The following is a 16342-nucleotide window of genomic DNA, read 5'->3' as shown; positions in this document are numbered from 1 at the left end:
CAATGACGTAATCCTAATTATAAATGAGAAAATCACATTGTACATGTAACTGTCTGCTGTACTTCATGTCTTCCAACAAGTGCCGGAGTGTCGCTAGCCTGCTATAACCCTGCACACAACAAACGAGTGTAGTAAAAAATTACTGGAGAAAACATCAAACATTTTTTTTAATACGTTTTTGAATCTGCAGGTTGAAAGGGGATCATAAATATTCTTGAATATGAAGAAATATGATTTTTTTTTGTGTTGGAGAGACCCACCGTAAATTCCCATTCCAATTTGTAGCAAAAAAGGTGTTTTTTTTTTTTGAAGACATAGATTATAAAAAAAAAAATAAAAAATAAAAAACCGCATTACGCATTTGACTTTTTTGACCTGCTACAGGAAACAAACATGTTTTTTTTTTGCCTGATGCACAGTGATGTTTTTCAACAACACCTATTGTGCATTCCACCAATACAACGATATTGGTATTTGGCACATTGCCACAGATTAAAAAAAAAAATCTGTGTACTGAAGTTACACAACCTGTAAAAGTGCAAAGACTGTAATTAAATGTTTATAGCATTGAACTTCTGTGCCAGATAATCTGCCCTATCATGATCAAATTGGATGAAGTTACTACTTTTACCTCAAAAAGTAAATTGTTATCTTGAGCTACACTTACCTTTCTACACCTGCCATAAATCTGCACATGAGCCCTTTGATTTTACTGCGCTTCCGCTTCTTAAACAATTTGCTCCATATAATATATTTCATCTTATATTGCTATCTTATATATAAATTGTCAGTTTATTTAAGTGTTTTTTATATTCCGCTCAAGAGCTATAGCATAAATGAGCAGTGTGACTGGTTTCAGAAAAGTGCCTGAAAGGAAAGTGCAGTACACTGTCAAAAATAATCACACATCCTTGCTTTTATGCACATCAAGACCATATTTTTCCTTGCTAAAAAAATCACATATTTTGCAAGCACAATTCTGCACCTCCCTTTGCCATGTGTCCAGCACCAGGTTTGTGAACAAGTGAGCCTAGTGTCTAGTGTTATTAATAATTAAAATCTCCATCCTGTAAAAGATGCTTGAGTTTATTTGGGTTTTATAGGGCCATGTGATGGTTTGAGAAATTCACCAATTTGTTTGTCAGTCTGGCATGTTTTGCACATGTGATCAATACAAGTCACAACCAAATAATCACAGGATTCTGCATGTGAATGGCACATGCAGGCTGTGATACAAACTGGCAACCCAGCTGTGGCACACAGTGCAATGCCCAATAGGTTGTATGCATTATTGTCTACATGGTGTCCAGACTGTTGAATAAATAATACTATTTTGTGATTCTGCGTAGAGACTAATAAGTAACTAGGCGAAATAAACCGATTCTGAGTGTGGTAGAACACTTCTAACATATTTAGGTCCCACTGTAAACGTTGCCTGTACATTGTAGCTTGAACATACTCCAAACTTCCCATTCCAGAGCATGCATAGCAAATTAATGTTCTTTGGTTCCTACTACTGGTGAGGTAGATTCTGACCCACTTTGGTTCACCTCAAGTTGAAAACCCATATGGGTTTAATGATCCTCAACAATGCACCCAGTTCAATACAACTTTTTTTGCCACATGATCTATCACTAGTGCAATCAAAACCCCTCCAAACTCTGAATATCTATATGCAATTACCATTTGAAGTCATTTTCAAAGGCCAAGTTCTGAGTGGGAACAAAATATTCAGAATTATGACAATACATAAAATTGCATGTGACTGACACGTTAAGAGAAGGAATGAGCCTAGAACCCTGTACACACTATGGAATTTTCTTCATTTGATGAAAATTGAACAAAGATTTAAAAATGCTATTTCCCTAATATGTACGCATGGGTCTTCGTTCAACAAAGATAAAAATCGCTTCGTTCAATGAAGCAAAGAAGGTACTTTTGACGAAACAAATTCTTAATTAACGCAGCTATTTATTGTATGTGTACCCTCGCGAGTCGCTTCATTTGACAAAGTAAAGTGATCACATGGCAGGTGACAATTACTAGCCTATGTTAAAGTTTGCATGTACCACAACTGTGTCTGTTGATGTATGTCTATGTTTTTTAGAGCTTAATTTGTTATACAAGCAATACAGTAATTGTTACGTTGGCATGACCGACAATTTTTGCCGTAAAGACCTGGACAGAAGACAAGGACTTGGGACTAGTAAACACTTTCTTGGTCTAAACCACGTTGGACGTTTAAGCTTCCTTCCTTTGATCTTTGTTAATTTTCGTCAAATGCATGAATACATTCATGCATGAATACACGTATGGTACAATCATTCAGCGCAATGTGTACGCCCGCCGGGCCCATGCTTAACTAGTTATTAAATCAAGATTTATAATTTTATTTATCTTCGTCAAATGAAGAATTTTTCTAATGGTTTGTGGAATGATATGGGCCGTAGTGGTCAGCGACAACCTGTAAAGTGTGCTGAGGCTTGTGGATCAACATCTAGCTGTTGTGCCTGTGCAGCGCACTATAAATCACTGCGCTTTTTTTTTTTTTTTTCTAATGTGAACAGGGTCTAGGTCACTAATATTGATTTTGAGTTATTGAAACAACAAATGATTAATTTGTATGTTTTATTTTGTGTTTCAACTTGGGGAATTACTTATAGCATCCACAGAAGTCTTGAATTGTTTTATGGGTTTGGACCGAATAATTAACTAAAATCAAAATTGCAGACAATTAAGACTCATTCCTCTTGATCTTGTCACATATAAATTGTACAACTTAAGTTCAATAACAAGGTACCTGGATTCTGTCAAGTTGACGTGCAACTTATGAATTCAATTCAAATGCTCACATTTCCTGTCTTATTTCCTTCATCTGCTTAAATTCGGATGTAGCTCACATTATTTGTGCTGTTACTAAATTGCTAGTTTGTGTGTAATGCCAAATTCATATGAAGATGGCATGTCTTTGTATAAAGCCAATTAGGTAAATGCTATAGGATAAAGGTTAGGTGAGTTGGATTGGGTTTGTAAAGTTGTTGTAAGGTTTGGGGATGGATGGATGGGTTACGGTTTGTGTAAGGTTACGGCAAATATTTAGGATAAATCCTGACCTAAAATCAAAATTTAAAAAAATTAAAAATTAAAGAAATGCATTTTGCATTGTGTTTTCAGGCCACCTACAGAAAATGAACTTGTTGTATTTCTGTTTATGCTTGGTTTTGCCACGGGGGTGTAGCTTACCTGGCCAAGCTTTCCGTCGCCATGTTCACAATGATGATGCAATAGCATCACGTGGGATACCTTTTTCTGCCTCCGCTTTCTAAATTGAGGTTTTTTGATGTTTGGTACGGTTAGGGTTAATGTAAACATATAGTGCAGTAAAATTAAGGCGTTATTACTAATATTAGCCCTAACGCCCCAGTTGCTTTTTGGCAAGGGGGAAGGAAAGAAGGAGGAAAGAAAGAAAGAAAGAAAGTAAGAAGAAGAGAAAACTTTTTTTGAAGGAGGAAAGAAAGAAAGAAAGAAAGTAAGAAGAAGAGAAAACTTTTTTTCCTCAGGTGCAATTTTGAACCCCTGACCCTTCGGATGCCACACCCGTGTACAGGCCTACCTTGCCACAGGAGTGTAGCTTGCCTGGCCAAGCTTAAGGTCGCCATATGACTGTTCGCATGATGACGCAATAGCATCACATGGGATACCTGCTCTGAATTGAGGTATTTTATGTTTGGTACTGTTATGGTGATAGTGAAAGAGCAGAAATCAAGGCATTTGCTTATAGTACAATGTAAGTATCTATTGTATTTATCACTGTTATTTTGAGTAGATCCGCTTGGGGAAAAATGAGGAGCAAGGAGAAATGAATGGGGTCATTTATTTCCTGCTCATCCCATTATAACCGCATCCACAAAATGGCACTCTTCAACCTGGAAGAACATTCCAACATTCAATAAAAACAAACAAACAAATCCAAACAAACATACAAACAAAACAAATCTGCATGAGATTTTTGGTTTGCACTTTGGGTAAGCAGTTAATCGAGGATTCCAGTCTACGGACTTGCCAAAGCATTTTCAGCATGTCTTGGATGCCAGCTCGATTCAGCAGCTTGCTTGTTGTGTTTACGGTTTATGGTTTACATAACATTTAAAACAAATATAGTAGGTGTTGGTAGCATTACATTCCTCCATGTACACTGTAGGCTTATGGTTCATTTATTCTATTCATACTGACAGTATTTATGAAATGAAATTATCACAAAGAAGGCAAACATTATCCCTGAGGTGGTCTACATTGTAGTATGGTGCCAGCAATGATTCTTGAATATTACCACAGTCAATCTGTTAACTCCGTAACTACAGAAATGAAAGAAAATGCAGTGTCACGTGAAAGAAGTCAGAGTCAAATTTCTCTAATAGAGATTCAGTAAAATAAACTAGTTCATAGACCTTTTTTGAACAAATTTTCACAATTTATTGTAAAAATTGCATTCAGAAAGGGTTTCCTCTGGTCACTAAATCCGGCGAGCAGCACCTTTTTTTAGTGGTACCAGACTCCTCACTCAAGAGAGATTAACCGACTAAGTCCACTAAATTGTCACGTGTATGAAATGTTGTATGTGCAGTTTTCCTGGTAAATAGTGTCAGACAGTCCACCATCTTCATCTTGACCTGATTGTCCCTGCTTTGGTTCTTGTCGGATTCAGACCGGCATCATTCGAAAATTTTATTTGCCTTAAAAATTTTTTTTGATCTATAGGTCTAGTATTTTTTGTTTTAGGGAGTGTTCATAAATACTTTGGTGGGGGGGGGGCTGGAATTTTTTTTTTCATGTCGAACATTTTTTTAACCCCCCTCTTCGTGAACCCAAAACTTTTTTGACCCCCTCTTAATGGACCTAAAATTTTTTGACCCCCCCCTCATATAGGTTCAAAACTATTTTGACCCCCCCCCCCTATCATCATGTACCATCAAATGGCAGAGGAAACATAAAATGATACTAAAATTTGTATTCATGTGCAATGAAATTGTAACCATGTCATTGATATAAAATATGTGGAATTGTGGAAATGTTTTAAAGTACCGGTAGCATAAGTATGTTTATGCAACCCAGTATTAAACCAAACATTTATAATTGGAATCAGTGGTGACGGTAGCATTACAATTAAGGGGGGGTCAGGGATGACTCGGATGAGTATATTATTTTGTTCTTGTTCTTGTTGGCGAAGCGTGCTAAAATCTTAGACTATTTTAGCCCAAAATACAGGGGCGCACCCAGTTTTCTTGGTGGGAAATACAATTTCGGGGCACAGACGAAACAAGAAATTGCAGTTGCAAATACATATACCAGTTTCGTTTTTAGAGAGACTGTACATGTATTTGAGCTTCCAAAAAGCCTGCAAACATTGTGTATTTCACCCATGATGGGATGAATTGCCTTTATTGTGGCAATGTGCACACAGCGTGCAAACATTTTGTATTTTACACTATTTTGGCCCATGATTGGGGTGAATTTGGATGGAAAAGGGCTCCTTGCTCCTTTTCTTTGCCCTCCAGATTTTCTCTTTCATTTTTTTGTCAGAGGGCACTTTTTCTTTCATTTTGAGTCAGGGGCCCTTCCGCCCTGTCTACGCTTACTGCCGAAATGGTGTGTTTTGCTAATTGATGGGCCAGTTCGTGTGATCGCGAAGCGCAAAATTTTGCAATTTTACCCTATTTGGGCCAAAAATATGGTGCTTTTCGATGTGCTAAAAAAAGTTGCACATGGCAATTATTGCTTTATTTTTTCTTCTATTAGGATTTTTAGGGATGTTCCCCATGGAAAAAATTAGGGGGGCGTGTACCCGGTTCTCCAAGCTTCCTCCTCCTATAATTGTAATGCAACATGATTTAGTTGTATATATCAGTGATAATAAATTAATAATCTGTACTACATGAAACATTATTGTAAAAATTGTCAACACTAAAGATTCAGTGATTTAAAGAGCTGACCAGAAAGAACTGACACAAACCTCAAAATTAAGCTATAGACAATTTTTAACACTGGTTCAAATGTAAGCCTACTTTCGTTCTGGTGTTTAAAAGTTGAATTTTTTACACCCCCTCTACGTGCAAAAACTTTATAACCCCCCTGTTCATACACCCAAAACTTTTTAACCCCCTATTCAGAACTCCTAAAATTTTATGACCCCCCCCTACATATTTTCCAGCCCCCCCACCAGAGTATTTCTGAACACTCCCTTAATTGATCAAGTAAAAAAATGTACACAAATTATTTTGTAATCAAAGGTCCCTAACCCGATCGACAGTATCACCCCCACCCCAATTTTTCTCATTGTATGTTGATGAGTTTTTGGTATCAATTAATAGATCAATTTTTTTTATTACTATCCTGAAATTTGATGCTCCAAATCAATGCATTTCTGAAGAAATTGTGACAAAACAGGCAAATTGTGGTTACCAAATTTTATACACCCAGGAATTTGAGATATTTCACTCCGATACCAGTTCGCCCAGGTCAAATAGATCAAAATATATAGAGGGCGTATAATGATATTGATATATAATACACTTAAAACAAAAATAAAGAAATACAGAAGGGGCAAAAGAAACAAAAAAACATGACCTTATCAAGCATGATTTGAGGAACATGAAAAATTAAAATAGAGCATGTACAGTGCACCCCACTTAAATTAATTCCTGGGTTAAGACCAACCTTTTAAAGGCCTAGATAGACTCTACATGAGAATGATGAGATACTGTACATGTACGGTAGGCCTAAAATTACACAGCATTATCTACAATGTATTGGTGCAATACTGAGTGACCAATGTCCAATGACCTGTTCAATAAATTGATACCTGTTATACAACTATTGATTTGCACTCTATTATACAAAGTTTAGCATCAACCTGGGCTGGCACATTGATCAGCATGTGCCATACTGGACAGTGGACTTAATTGTATGATTACCTTATTTCAGTAGATTCTGTTTTAAATGTATAAGCTATACATGTATACATATTGTGGAGCATATGGAATAATGGATGCAGAAAAGACAGGAGTGGTGGTGGGGTGGGGTGGGGGCTGCTGGGGTGGGGTGGGGGCTGCTGCTGGGGTGGGGGCTGCAGGGGGGAGGGGCTGGTTAGTGGTCCTTGACCATTGGGTAATTCCAATATAACAGAAGGATGTTTATGTTTGAAATTTACTGCAAACTTGAGAAACTTCATGTTTTGTAGGCGCTAGCAGACTGAACTGTCAGTGTGTAATCATGAATTATAAGAAACTGCAAAACAGCTCTGAAGAGTTCATACTGGAAATTATTACATCATTTCAGTAGATTTAATGTAACCTAGATTTTGAAGCACATGGAACGAAGGAAGGACACAGGATGGGGTGGGGGGGGGGGGCAAAATTCTCAAGGGGGTCACTGGTTATTGGACAATAACTGGGTATCATCTGTGAACAAATATTCACATAAAAAGGGTTATTTTCAAGATCATAGCACTGTGGGAGCACGTGTGGCCGAGTGGATAAGGCGTCCGACTCATAATCCATAGGTTGTGAGTTCGAGCCCCACTCGTGCCAACGTGTTGTGTCCTTGGGCAAGGCACTTTATCCTCATTGCCTATTGGAGGATGTGGTTGGGTTGGATTGGATGTTTGTATAGTTGTTTGTTTCAATGTTGCAATATTGGCGCTGATTAAGCTGCTGCCTTCAAATTGCATTGTCTGTTTAGGTGTGTTTAATGTTCAATTCTAGCAATTTGACCTGCGGGTCACCATTAGAGTTTGAAATAAAACCTTCCTTTTTTTTTTTGTATTCATGTACATAACGGGAATAAGGAAACAAGCAAATCCGAGAAATACAGTATTCTTGTTCAAGAAATTTAAGGGGACTGATGAGAACAAATTGCATGATCAAAATGAATTCCATAAAACACTCAGGCCGGGCCTCTCTGCACTACTAATTTTCCCTCAGTAACTGGTTTTACATTTTCTTTTCAGTTTCTAAATCCTACAATGTGCATCTTTTATGTTCAACACTGCTAACTGTTGCCAGGAGTAACCATACAAATGTGCCATTTAAGGAATGACCAGTGATTATCCCAATACATCCAATATATGTACAATGTACGTAAATCAAACATTTTAATTGCCTAAAATCAACCATAAAAATTATAAACATGATATATCTTTAAAAGAAAATCTTTTTTTTTTTAAAGTTCTGTATAATGTGTAATGCCGTCTGGAGATAAGAGTTTTGTTTGTTTTTCCAATTATCATTAACTGTCATGTTACATTTTGTCTGGGTAATTTTTTTGTTTCATATTTTCCCCCGTCTGGCGATTAGTAATATCTGTGCAGACTAGACAACAAACAAACAACACTTATTGAATCCTACACAAATGATGAATTGTCTCAGGCCTATCAGACCAACTAGCATGCCCTAGACTTTGTTTGAGACAGTTCAGTTGACACTTGTTGTACGGTAATTAAGATTTGGTTTTAATTGCACATCGTTGGATGAGTAAGGTTGTTTTTACACCATTTTTGCCAAAATCTGAAAGATTTTGGTGGATTGAAAATAAAGGTAAATTAACTAAGGGCTCATATTGAAATACCCTACCACGTTTTCACACAGAAAGAAGGCAGGATTCCTCTCGCTAAGCGCGCGCCTTAGGAAAGCTCGGTCAGGAAAGCGCGCTCCTAATTTAAGTCAGTGAAGTGGCTCAGGGTGTGAGTGAGTCCCGGGAATTCGAGTCCCGCCCGATAATCCTATTACCCGGACAGGAAATTTCCTGCCCGGATACCCGAAATTAAAAAAAAAAATAAAAAATTTTAAATTTGTTTTTCAAAGTTTTTTTTTCGTTTTGTAGTGTCTCTGGACCTAGACCTAAATTCTAGGATCATTCATGGTTGACCTAAAAAAAAAATTGAATTTTGCACATTGTTTTTTTTTTTTATTCTGAAATTTGATACATAGTTTTCATGTCATACTCTATTAATGATATCAAAATGCATTGAATTTGAATGCATTTTGATATCATATAGTATGACATGAAAACTATGTACCGTATACATCAATTTTCAGATTAAAAACACAAAACAATGTGTAAAATTCAATTTTTTTTATTTTTAGGTCAACCATGATCCTAGCATTTAGGTCTAGGTCCAGAGACACTACAAAAGTGAAAAACAACTTTGAAAAAAAAAAAAAAAAAAAAATTCTTTAATACCTGAAATTGAAAAAAAAAAAAATGCAGTGTCCCTGGACCTAGACCTAAATGCTAGGATCATTCATATTTAGGTCTAGGTCCTGGGACACTACAAAACCGGAAAAAAAACTTAATGTAATCTCGAGCGGGTACCCGCGACTCCCGCCAGAAAATCCCTGGCTTAGTCACTAGGGGTCAAAGGTCAAATTTCAAAATTAAAATTCAGGGGGCAAATCTCCTTTGTCCAAGTTTTTATTTTCAGATGTCCCGGTCTATATGGTCAGACCTTCACCCTGTCTAAATGGGTAGACTGCCAAAATCCTGAATTGATTTTCATGCACCATTAAACAAACAGGTGAGCAAAAAGGGTCATGTACTCATCAACTGTGACCAGTATGACTTCTGATAGTTTCCCCAACTCCAAAAGGCAGCCAGGCCATTAGGCAATTTTCATGGCTTTAAAGGAGGATTTCGTGATCCATAGCATCCTCTTTTTATGACATTTTTCAGTAGATATCCACGAAAAAAGATTATTTCCAAAATTTCAGTTGATTCCGAGTTTGCGCTTATGAGTTATGCATGATTATGTGTATTACACTGCTCCATAGACAATGCGTTGTAATTTCGTTCTGGTGCACCAGAACGAAATTCAAATTTGGCGATATTTTTGCTAAACGAATTAATCTGCAAGAAATATTTGGTACATAAACATTATGTAGCCAGAGGTATCCAGTGGTGTAAAAATCTCAACTTTTTTTGGAAAAGTGGGGGATGAGGCTGTGGATCACGAAATGCCCTTTAAAGGAAGTCTCTGGCAATCACGACATTATGCCTTAAAAGTTATAAAAATAATTATCAAGCACGAATCACATGATTTTAAATAAAAAACCAATGACCGTTTAAATGAATAAAAACAGTCATCTGAGAAAATGTCTGAGAAACACCCTGAGAAAACTAATGGATGTTTCATTAGCCCATTTCAAAACTACAAATGATTGCAAATTACACATAATTTGTAATCATTTTTCACCACAAAATATGATATGAAAACACAGGTATAAGCAATATATGGATAGGTCACAGTCAAACAGGTTGTCAATTATTGTCAATATTTTGCGACATATGATGGTATATATAACTGTCTGGGACCCAAAAAAGGTGGTGCTGCTGTCACATTTTGCTAAATCATTTTGACTTTTTAATTTAATTCAGGGACTATAGTTTTGCTAAAATACATCATGAAGTTATGAACAAATGGTTTTGGTCTTATTTTGAAGAGAAATTATTTAAAATCTAATGAATTTAAAAAATAAATTGAACAAAATTACAACAGCTTAAATTAGGTTAATTAGTCAGGGGTGGTGCCCGAAGCAGAGGAGCTGTGTGTAAATCCAATATATAGGAAGTTGGTGTGTATTATGCACTTTGCTGCCTGGTAGAGTAAATTCATTTGTATAGTGTTTAAATCTTATGTTTTAACTTTCTAACTAAAATGACAAGTTGTCCTCAAAACAGCTGTCAGATGCCATTAGGCCTACTGTATAATTTTTTCCACGGTTCCTTTGACAGCTTTTAAAACCATTGTGTATACGCGCGCGACATCAAGCATGTGCATTGGACCTTGTGCAAAATAATACGTGCTGGATGGCTAGCAGTTACACTTAATTTGTAAAAGGAAATCTGAATAACAGAATAGTGTCAATTTTGGGTTGATCCTTCATGTAATTATTTCGTGTAATCTAATCCTAACTCTAACCCTAACCCTAAGCCTAATCATAACCCTAATCCTAACCCTAAACTAACCCTAACCTTAACCCTAACCCTAATTTCGTGTAAAATTACATGAAGGAATAACCCAATTTTGGCATTCTGATTCAATTTCCTCTTTATTTGGTTTGCTACAAACTTGTACAGCCCTGCTGTACAACCCTTTTTTTTTGCCTAACATGACAAGTCACAAGTTCCATCCTGCAAGTGCAAGCAAGACTTCTGCGAGTCTTTATCATAAACATATAAATCCAGTATCTAATAATGTGCTATGAAGATACTGACAGTTACTGGAACGTATTTGCGAGCGGTACCCTTATTAAGGATTTACTAGAGGAACCCTTCAATAAGCTACATACCTCTAGTATCAGGAGTATTGGGTATTCGTAACTTTATGAACAGTTACGCAAGGGCGTACTACACCCCTAGATAAATTTGTGTCTATTTTTGCATTTTTCTCAAAAACTAATAACCTGAGACTAGTATACTAGTCTCAGCTAATAACACAGTGGTAACAAAAGTTATGTATATTATAGGGGCAAGGAATCCAATTATTACACTGGAATTTCAGTGACCCAAGACAAGCGGTTTGTTATTTATGATCAGAAATAAGGTACCGATAGGATGTACCTCGTTTCCTATCATATACTGAACCGCTTGTCTTGAGTCAATGAAATTTCAGTGTAGTAATTGGATACCTTGCCCCAATAATATACATAACTTTTGTTACCAGTGTGTAATTATTTTTTGAGAAAAAATGCAAAACTAGTCACAATTTACCACATGGGTGTACCCCCTTAAGCTTGAGCATGCAGTTACTAAGGTTTAAAGTTCAATGAAATGAACCCCTTAACCCTAACCCAACTAGGACTCACTAAAGCTCACTATTAAAACCGCTCTGCGTGCATGGATTCCACGGGACTTGATGATGCAATCAGACCAAGTCATATATACCCAGGGAATCGTTGGCCGGGCCAACGTCACCTGTGTAGCTACATGCTGGGGATCTCCTGCGTGGCATGCGAGGGGTCCGAGGTTCAATCCCGGGTGCCAAGTGACTTTCTTCTTCATCTTCTCTCCTTTTTCGTTCCTTCTTTCCCTTCCGATAGCACAAAAACCACGGGTACTAGGGTTAGGGTTAAGCGTTATGCATGTTTTCCCTATATGCCTTCTTAACCCTAACCCAACTAGGACTCACTAAAGCTCACTATTAAAACCGCTCTGCGTGCATGGATTCCACGGGACTTGATGATGCAATCAGACCAAGTCATATCTACCCAGGGAAGCGTTGGCCGGGCCAACTTCACCTGTGTAGCTACAGGCTGGGGATCTCCTGCGTGGCATGCGAGGGGTCCGAGGTTCGAACCCCGGGGGTGCCAAGTGACTTTCTTCTACATCTTCTCTCCTTTTTCGTTCCTTCTTTCCCTTCCGATAGCACAAAAACCACGGGTACTAGGGTTAGGGTTAAGCGTTCCGTTATGCATGTTTTCCCTATATGCCTTCTTAACCCTAACCCAACTAGGACTCACTAAAGCTCACTATTAAAACCGCTCTGCGTGCATGGATTCCACGGGACTTGATGATGCAATCAGACCAAGTCATATATACCCAGGGAATCGTTGGCCGGGCCAACGTCACCTGTGTAGCTACATGCTGGGGATCTCCTGCGTGGCATCGAGGGGTCCAAGGTTCAATCCGGGGGTGCCAAGTGACTTTCTTCTTCATCTTCTCTCCTTTTTCGTTCCTTCTTTCCCTTCCGATAGCACAAAAACCACGGGTAGGGTTAGGGTTAAGGTCCGTTCACACTACCACCGCATTTGCGATGCATTGTTTTTGCCGATATATTGATTACTTTTTGCCGCAACTCAATGCAACTCGTCGCATTTCCAAGTTAAAAAGTATTTAACTTTGTTGCGATATCGCAATGCAGTAGTTTGCAGTACGATACAGTGCGGCAACGGCCAACGGCACGCAACGCATCGCAAATGCGGTGGTAGTATGAACGGACCTTAAATCATGTATACAACATGCTTACTTATCTGATTTTACTTTTTTAATTTTTAGCAATGTGATTGTAGACTCCCGGTGTAGACTACTACCATGACTACACCAAGTCCGAGTACATGTCATGAGTACCGTAGCGGTACTGAATGTTGTGACTCACCTTTTATTGTGTCCATATGTGAGGGTCATACAATCGAACAGATCAATAATGGATTCCTGGCTATTAGTTCTGGAGTGCATTCTAGACCCAGGTCTTGATCCCGGTCTTGATCCGGCCCTAGAGCCAGGTAATGATATCGATCTTGGGGTCCCAGCTTGACTGGATCCATCGCTCCCATTGCCACTCGTTGATGGATGCCGGCTCGTATTCGTAGACGTATTGTTCTTTGCCACTGTTGCTGGAGGTTTTGAGTCACTATCTATCAAATCTTGTCCTTTTTCAAGCATTCCAGTTGAGTTCTGATTGCTATACTCCCCTTTATCCATACGGGGCATTTTGCTTGATATGTCACCATCCCGACGAGTCATTTAAAAGACAAGTGGATGGTTATTTTGATGTCAAAATCGCACACACATGGAGAGATGTCTCGGAGGTCTGAAATAATCGGCCATGATAATTTTGGCTGGGAGGGTCAATTTTTATGTAGGGGTGGAATTTTTGAAATGTTTTTGTGTGGTTTATGTAAATGATGAGAGATCAAAATAATCATAAATTTAAGTTTTAAAAGTGATCAACGCATAGCCATAAAACAATCAGAGTATGTTTCTGTTGGCGAATCAATAATATAAAAGTGTTCTTTATTTGAAATTATTTCACTACCCAAAGGTCAAGATTGATAAAGTACAAGGCTACTCCTATACAATATTAGAAGATTCCAAGCAATAATTGGTCAATCGGATGGGTTTGTCAGGTTTGTCATGCATGCAGTCGATGCAGGCACAGAGGGCGAAAAGTACCTGAAAAGGACAAAAAAGGACCAGCCCTGATAAGCCCTGTCTGAAAGAAGCTAAAAGGGACAGGGCCTGAAAAGTAGAAACAGACTTGAAGGAAGTGCCCCGGGGGGAAGTGCCAACTGCTTGAAGCTACTTGAGTAGAATCAGATCAGAATCAGATTTTTTACAGTGAACATAGTACTACAGTGTAGTCAAAGTTACAAAACAATATAACAAAACTGAAAGTAAAAAAAAGGTCATAGAAAACGAGAAAGTAGAAAGTTCCCCGGGGAAAGTTCCTACTTCGTAAGCAAAAAGAATGGCAGAAAAAATGAGAAAATTAATCGTGTGACCAATCATGTAAACCTACAACAAGTTGTCCTTTTGACGATTAGAGCCCTATGCTAATATCTGAAGAAGTTTAATAATTTTGCTTTCTAGATAGGCTAAAAATAAATTTTTAAAGTTTAAATTTAATTTTTTTTTCAAGATTTAAAATAGGCCTACAAGTTGTGGCGTAGGCCTACCCCAAGGTAAATTCTTGCACCCCTATTATTTATGTAGGTATAGGCATAGGCCTAAATGATAATAAATAAAAGCTATCAACACACTTTTACTCTAGATAGCATTCATTCATTCATTCATTCATGTATTTGATCTGGACCTGGAGATCAGTAGCTTACCATGAATAAAGATAGATTGAATGAATGTAGCTTTTGGCACACTGCTATCTACTGTAGATAGTCATGTAGCTCAGCACACTGCCATCTACTGTAGATAGCATTCATGTAGCTATCAGCACATTCACTGTAGATAGTCATGTAGCTATCAGCACACTATTTACTGTAGATAGCATTCATTCACTCATGTAGCTATCAGCACACTGCTATTTACTGTAGATAGCATTCACTCATGTAGCTGTCAGCACACTGCTAGTTCTACTGGCCTATAGATATTCATGTAGCTATCAGCACACTGCTATCTACTGTAGATATTCATATAGCTATCAACACACTGCTATCTACTGTAGATAGCATTCATTCACTCATGTAGCTATCAGCACACTGCTATCTACTGTAGATAGCATTCATTCACCCATGTAGCTATCAGCTCACTGCTATTTACTGTAGATAGTCATGTAGGTATTAACACACTGCTATCTATTGTAGATAGCATTCATTCACTCATGTAGCTATCAGCAGATTGCTATTTACTGTAGATAGCATTCATTCACTCATGTAGCTATCAGCACACTGCTATTTACTGTAGATAGTCATGTAGATATTAACACACTGCTATCTACTGTAGATAGCATTCATTCACTCATGTAGCTATCAGCACATTGCTATTTTGCTATTTACTGTAGATAGCATTCATTCACTCATGTAGCTATTAACACACTGCTATCTACTGTATAGATCGCATAGCTATCAACACACTGCTATTTACTGCATGCGCATTAATTCATGTATCTATCAGCACACTGCTATCTACTGTAGATAGCATTCATTCATGTAGCTATCAGCACACTACTACTGTAGATAGTCATGAATTCATCAACACACTGTTATCTACTGTAGATAGCATTCATTCATGCAGTTATCAGCATACTGTTATCTACTGTAGATATCATTCATTCATGTAGTTATCAGCATACTGTTATCTACTGTAGATAGCATTCATTGATGTAGTTATCAGCATACTGCTATCTACTGTACAGTTTGCCTAATTATTTTTGTAGCCATATCAATACACTGACATCTCTTGTAGGTATCGTTCAATTTTATGTAGACAAATCAACACTGCTATCTACTACTGTAGATAGCACACTGCTCTACTGTAGATAGCATTCATGCATGTAGGTATCAGCACACTGCTATCTACTGTAGATAGCATTCATGCATGTAGGTATCAGCACACTGCTATCTACTGTAGATAGCATTCATGCATGTAGGTATCAGCACACTGCTATCTACTGTAGATAGCATTCATGCATGTAGGTATCAGCACACTGCTATCTACTGTAGATAGCATTCATGCATGTAGGTATCAGCACACTGCTATCTACTGTAGATAGCTTTTATTCGTGTATCTGTCAGCATACTGCTATCAACCATAAATAGCATTCACTCATGCATCTACTGCATGGTATCTACTGTAGTTACATAGCTATCAGCATGCTGCTATCTACTGTACATATCATTCATTCATGTAGCTATCAGCACACACCTATATACTGTAGATAGCCATATAGCATCAACACACAGCTATCTACCATATATAACAGTAATTCTTAGCTATTAACACACTGCTATCTACTGTAGAAAACATTCATATTCATGTAGCTATCAAGACACTGTTATCTACTGAAGATAGCATTAATTCACATAGCTATCAACACACTACTATTTACTGTATAGCA

At 37.7% G+C, this 16342-nt stretch overlaps 1 protein-coding gene across 1 annotated transcript in view; it reads right to left on the bottom strand.

Annotated features, from left to right (window-relative positions):
- The window catches only part of LOC140154693 (MLX-interacting protein-like), a 45471-nt gene extending 31864 nt beyond the window's left edge, over nucleotides 1–13607 (bottom strand). Inside the window, 1 exon segment of the mRNA XM_072177260.1 lies at nucleotides 13148–13607. Within this exon segment, the coding sequence (XP_072033361.1) occupies nucleotides 13148–13482 (335 nt within the window). The 5' untranslated portion in view covers nucleotides 13483–13607.
- Nucleotides 13608–16342: the final 2735 nt, after the last annotated feature.

This window comes from Amphiura filiformis, chromosome 6 (assembly GCF_039555335.1).
Source record: "Amphiura filiformis chromosome 6, Afil_fr2py, whole genome shotgun sequence".
NCBI classification, from domain to species: Eukaryota; Metazoa; Echinodermata; class Ophiuroidea; order Amphilepidida; family Amphiuridae; genus Amphiura; species Amphiura filiformis.
This window is presented reverse-complemented; position numbering and strand designations above follow the sequence as displayed.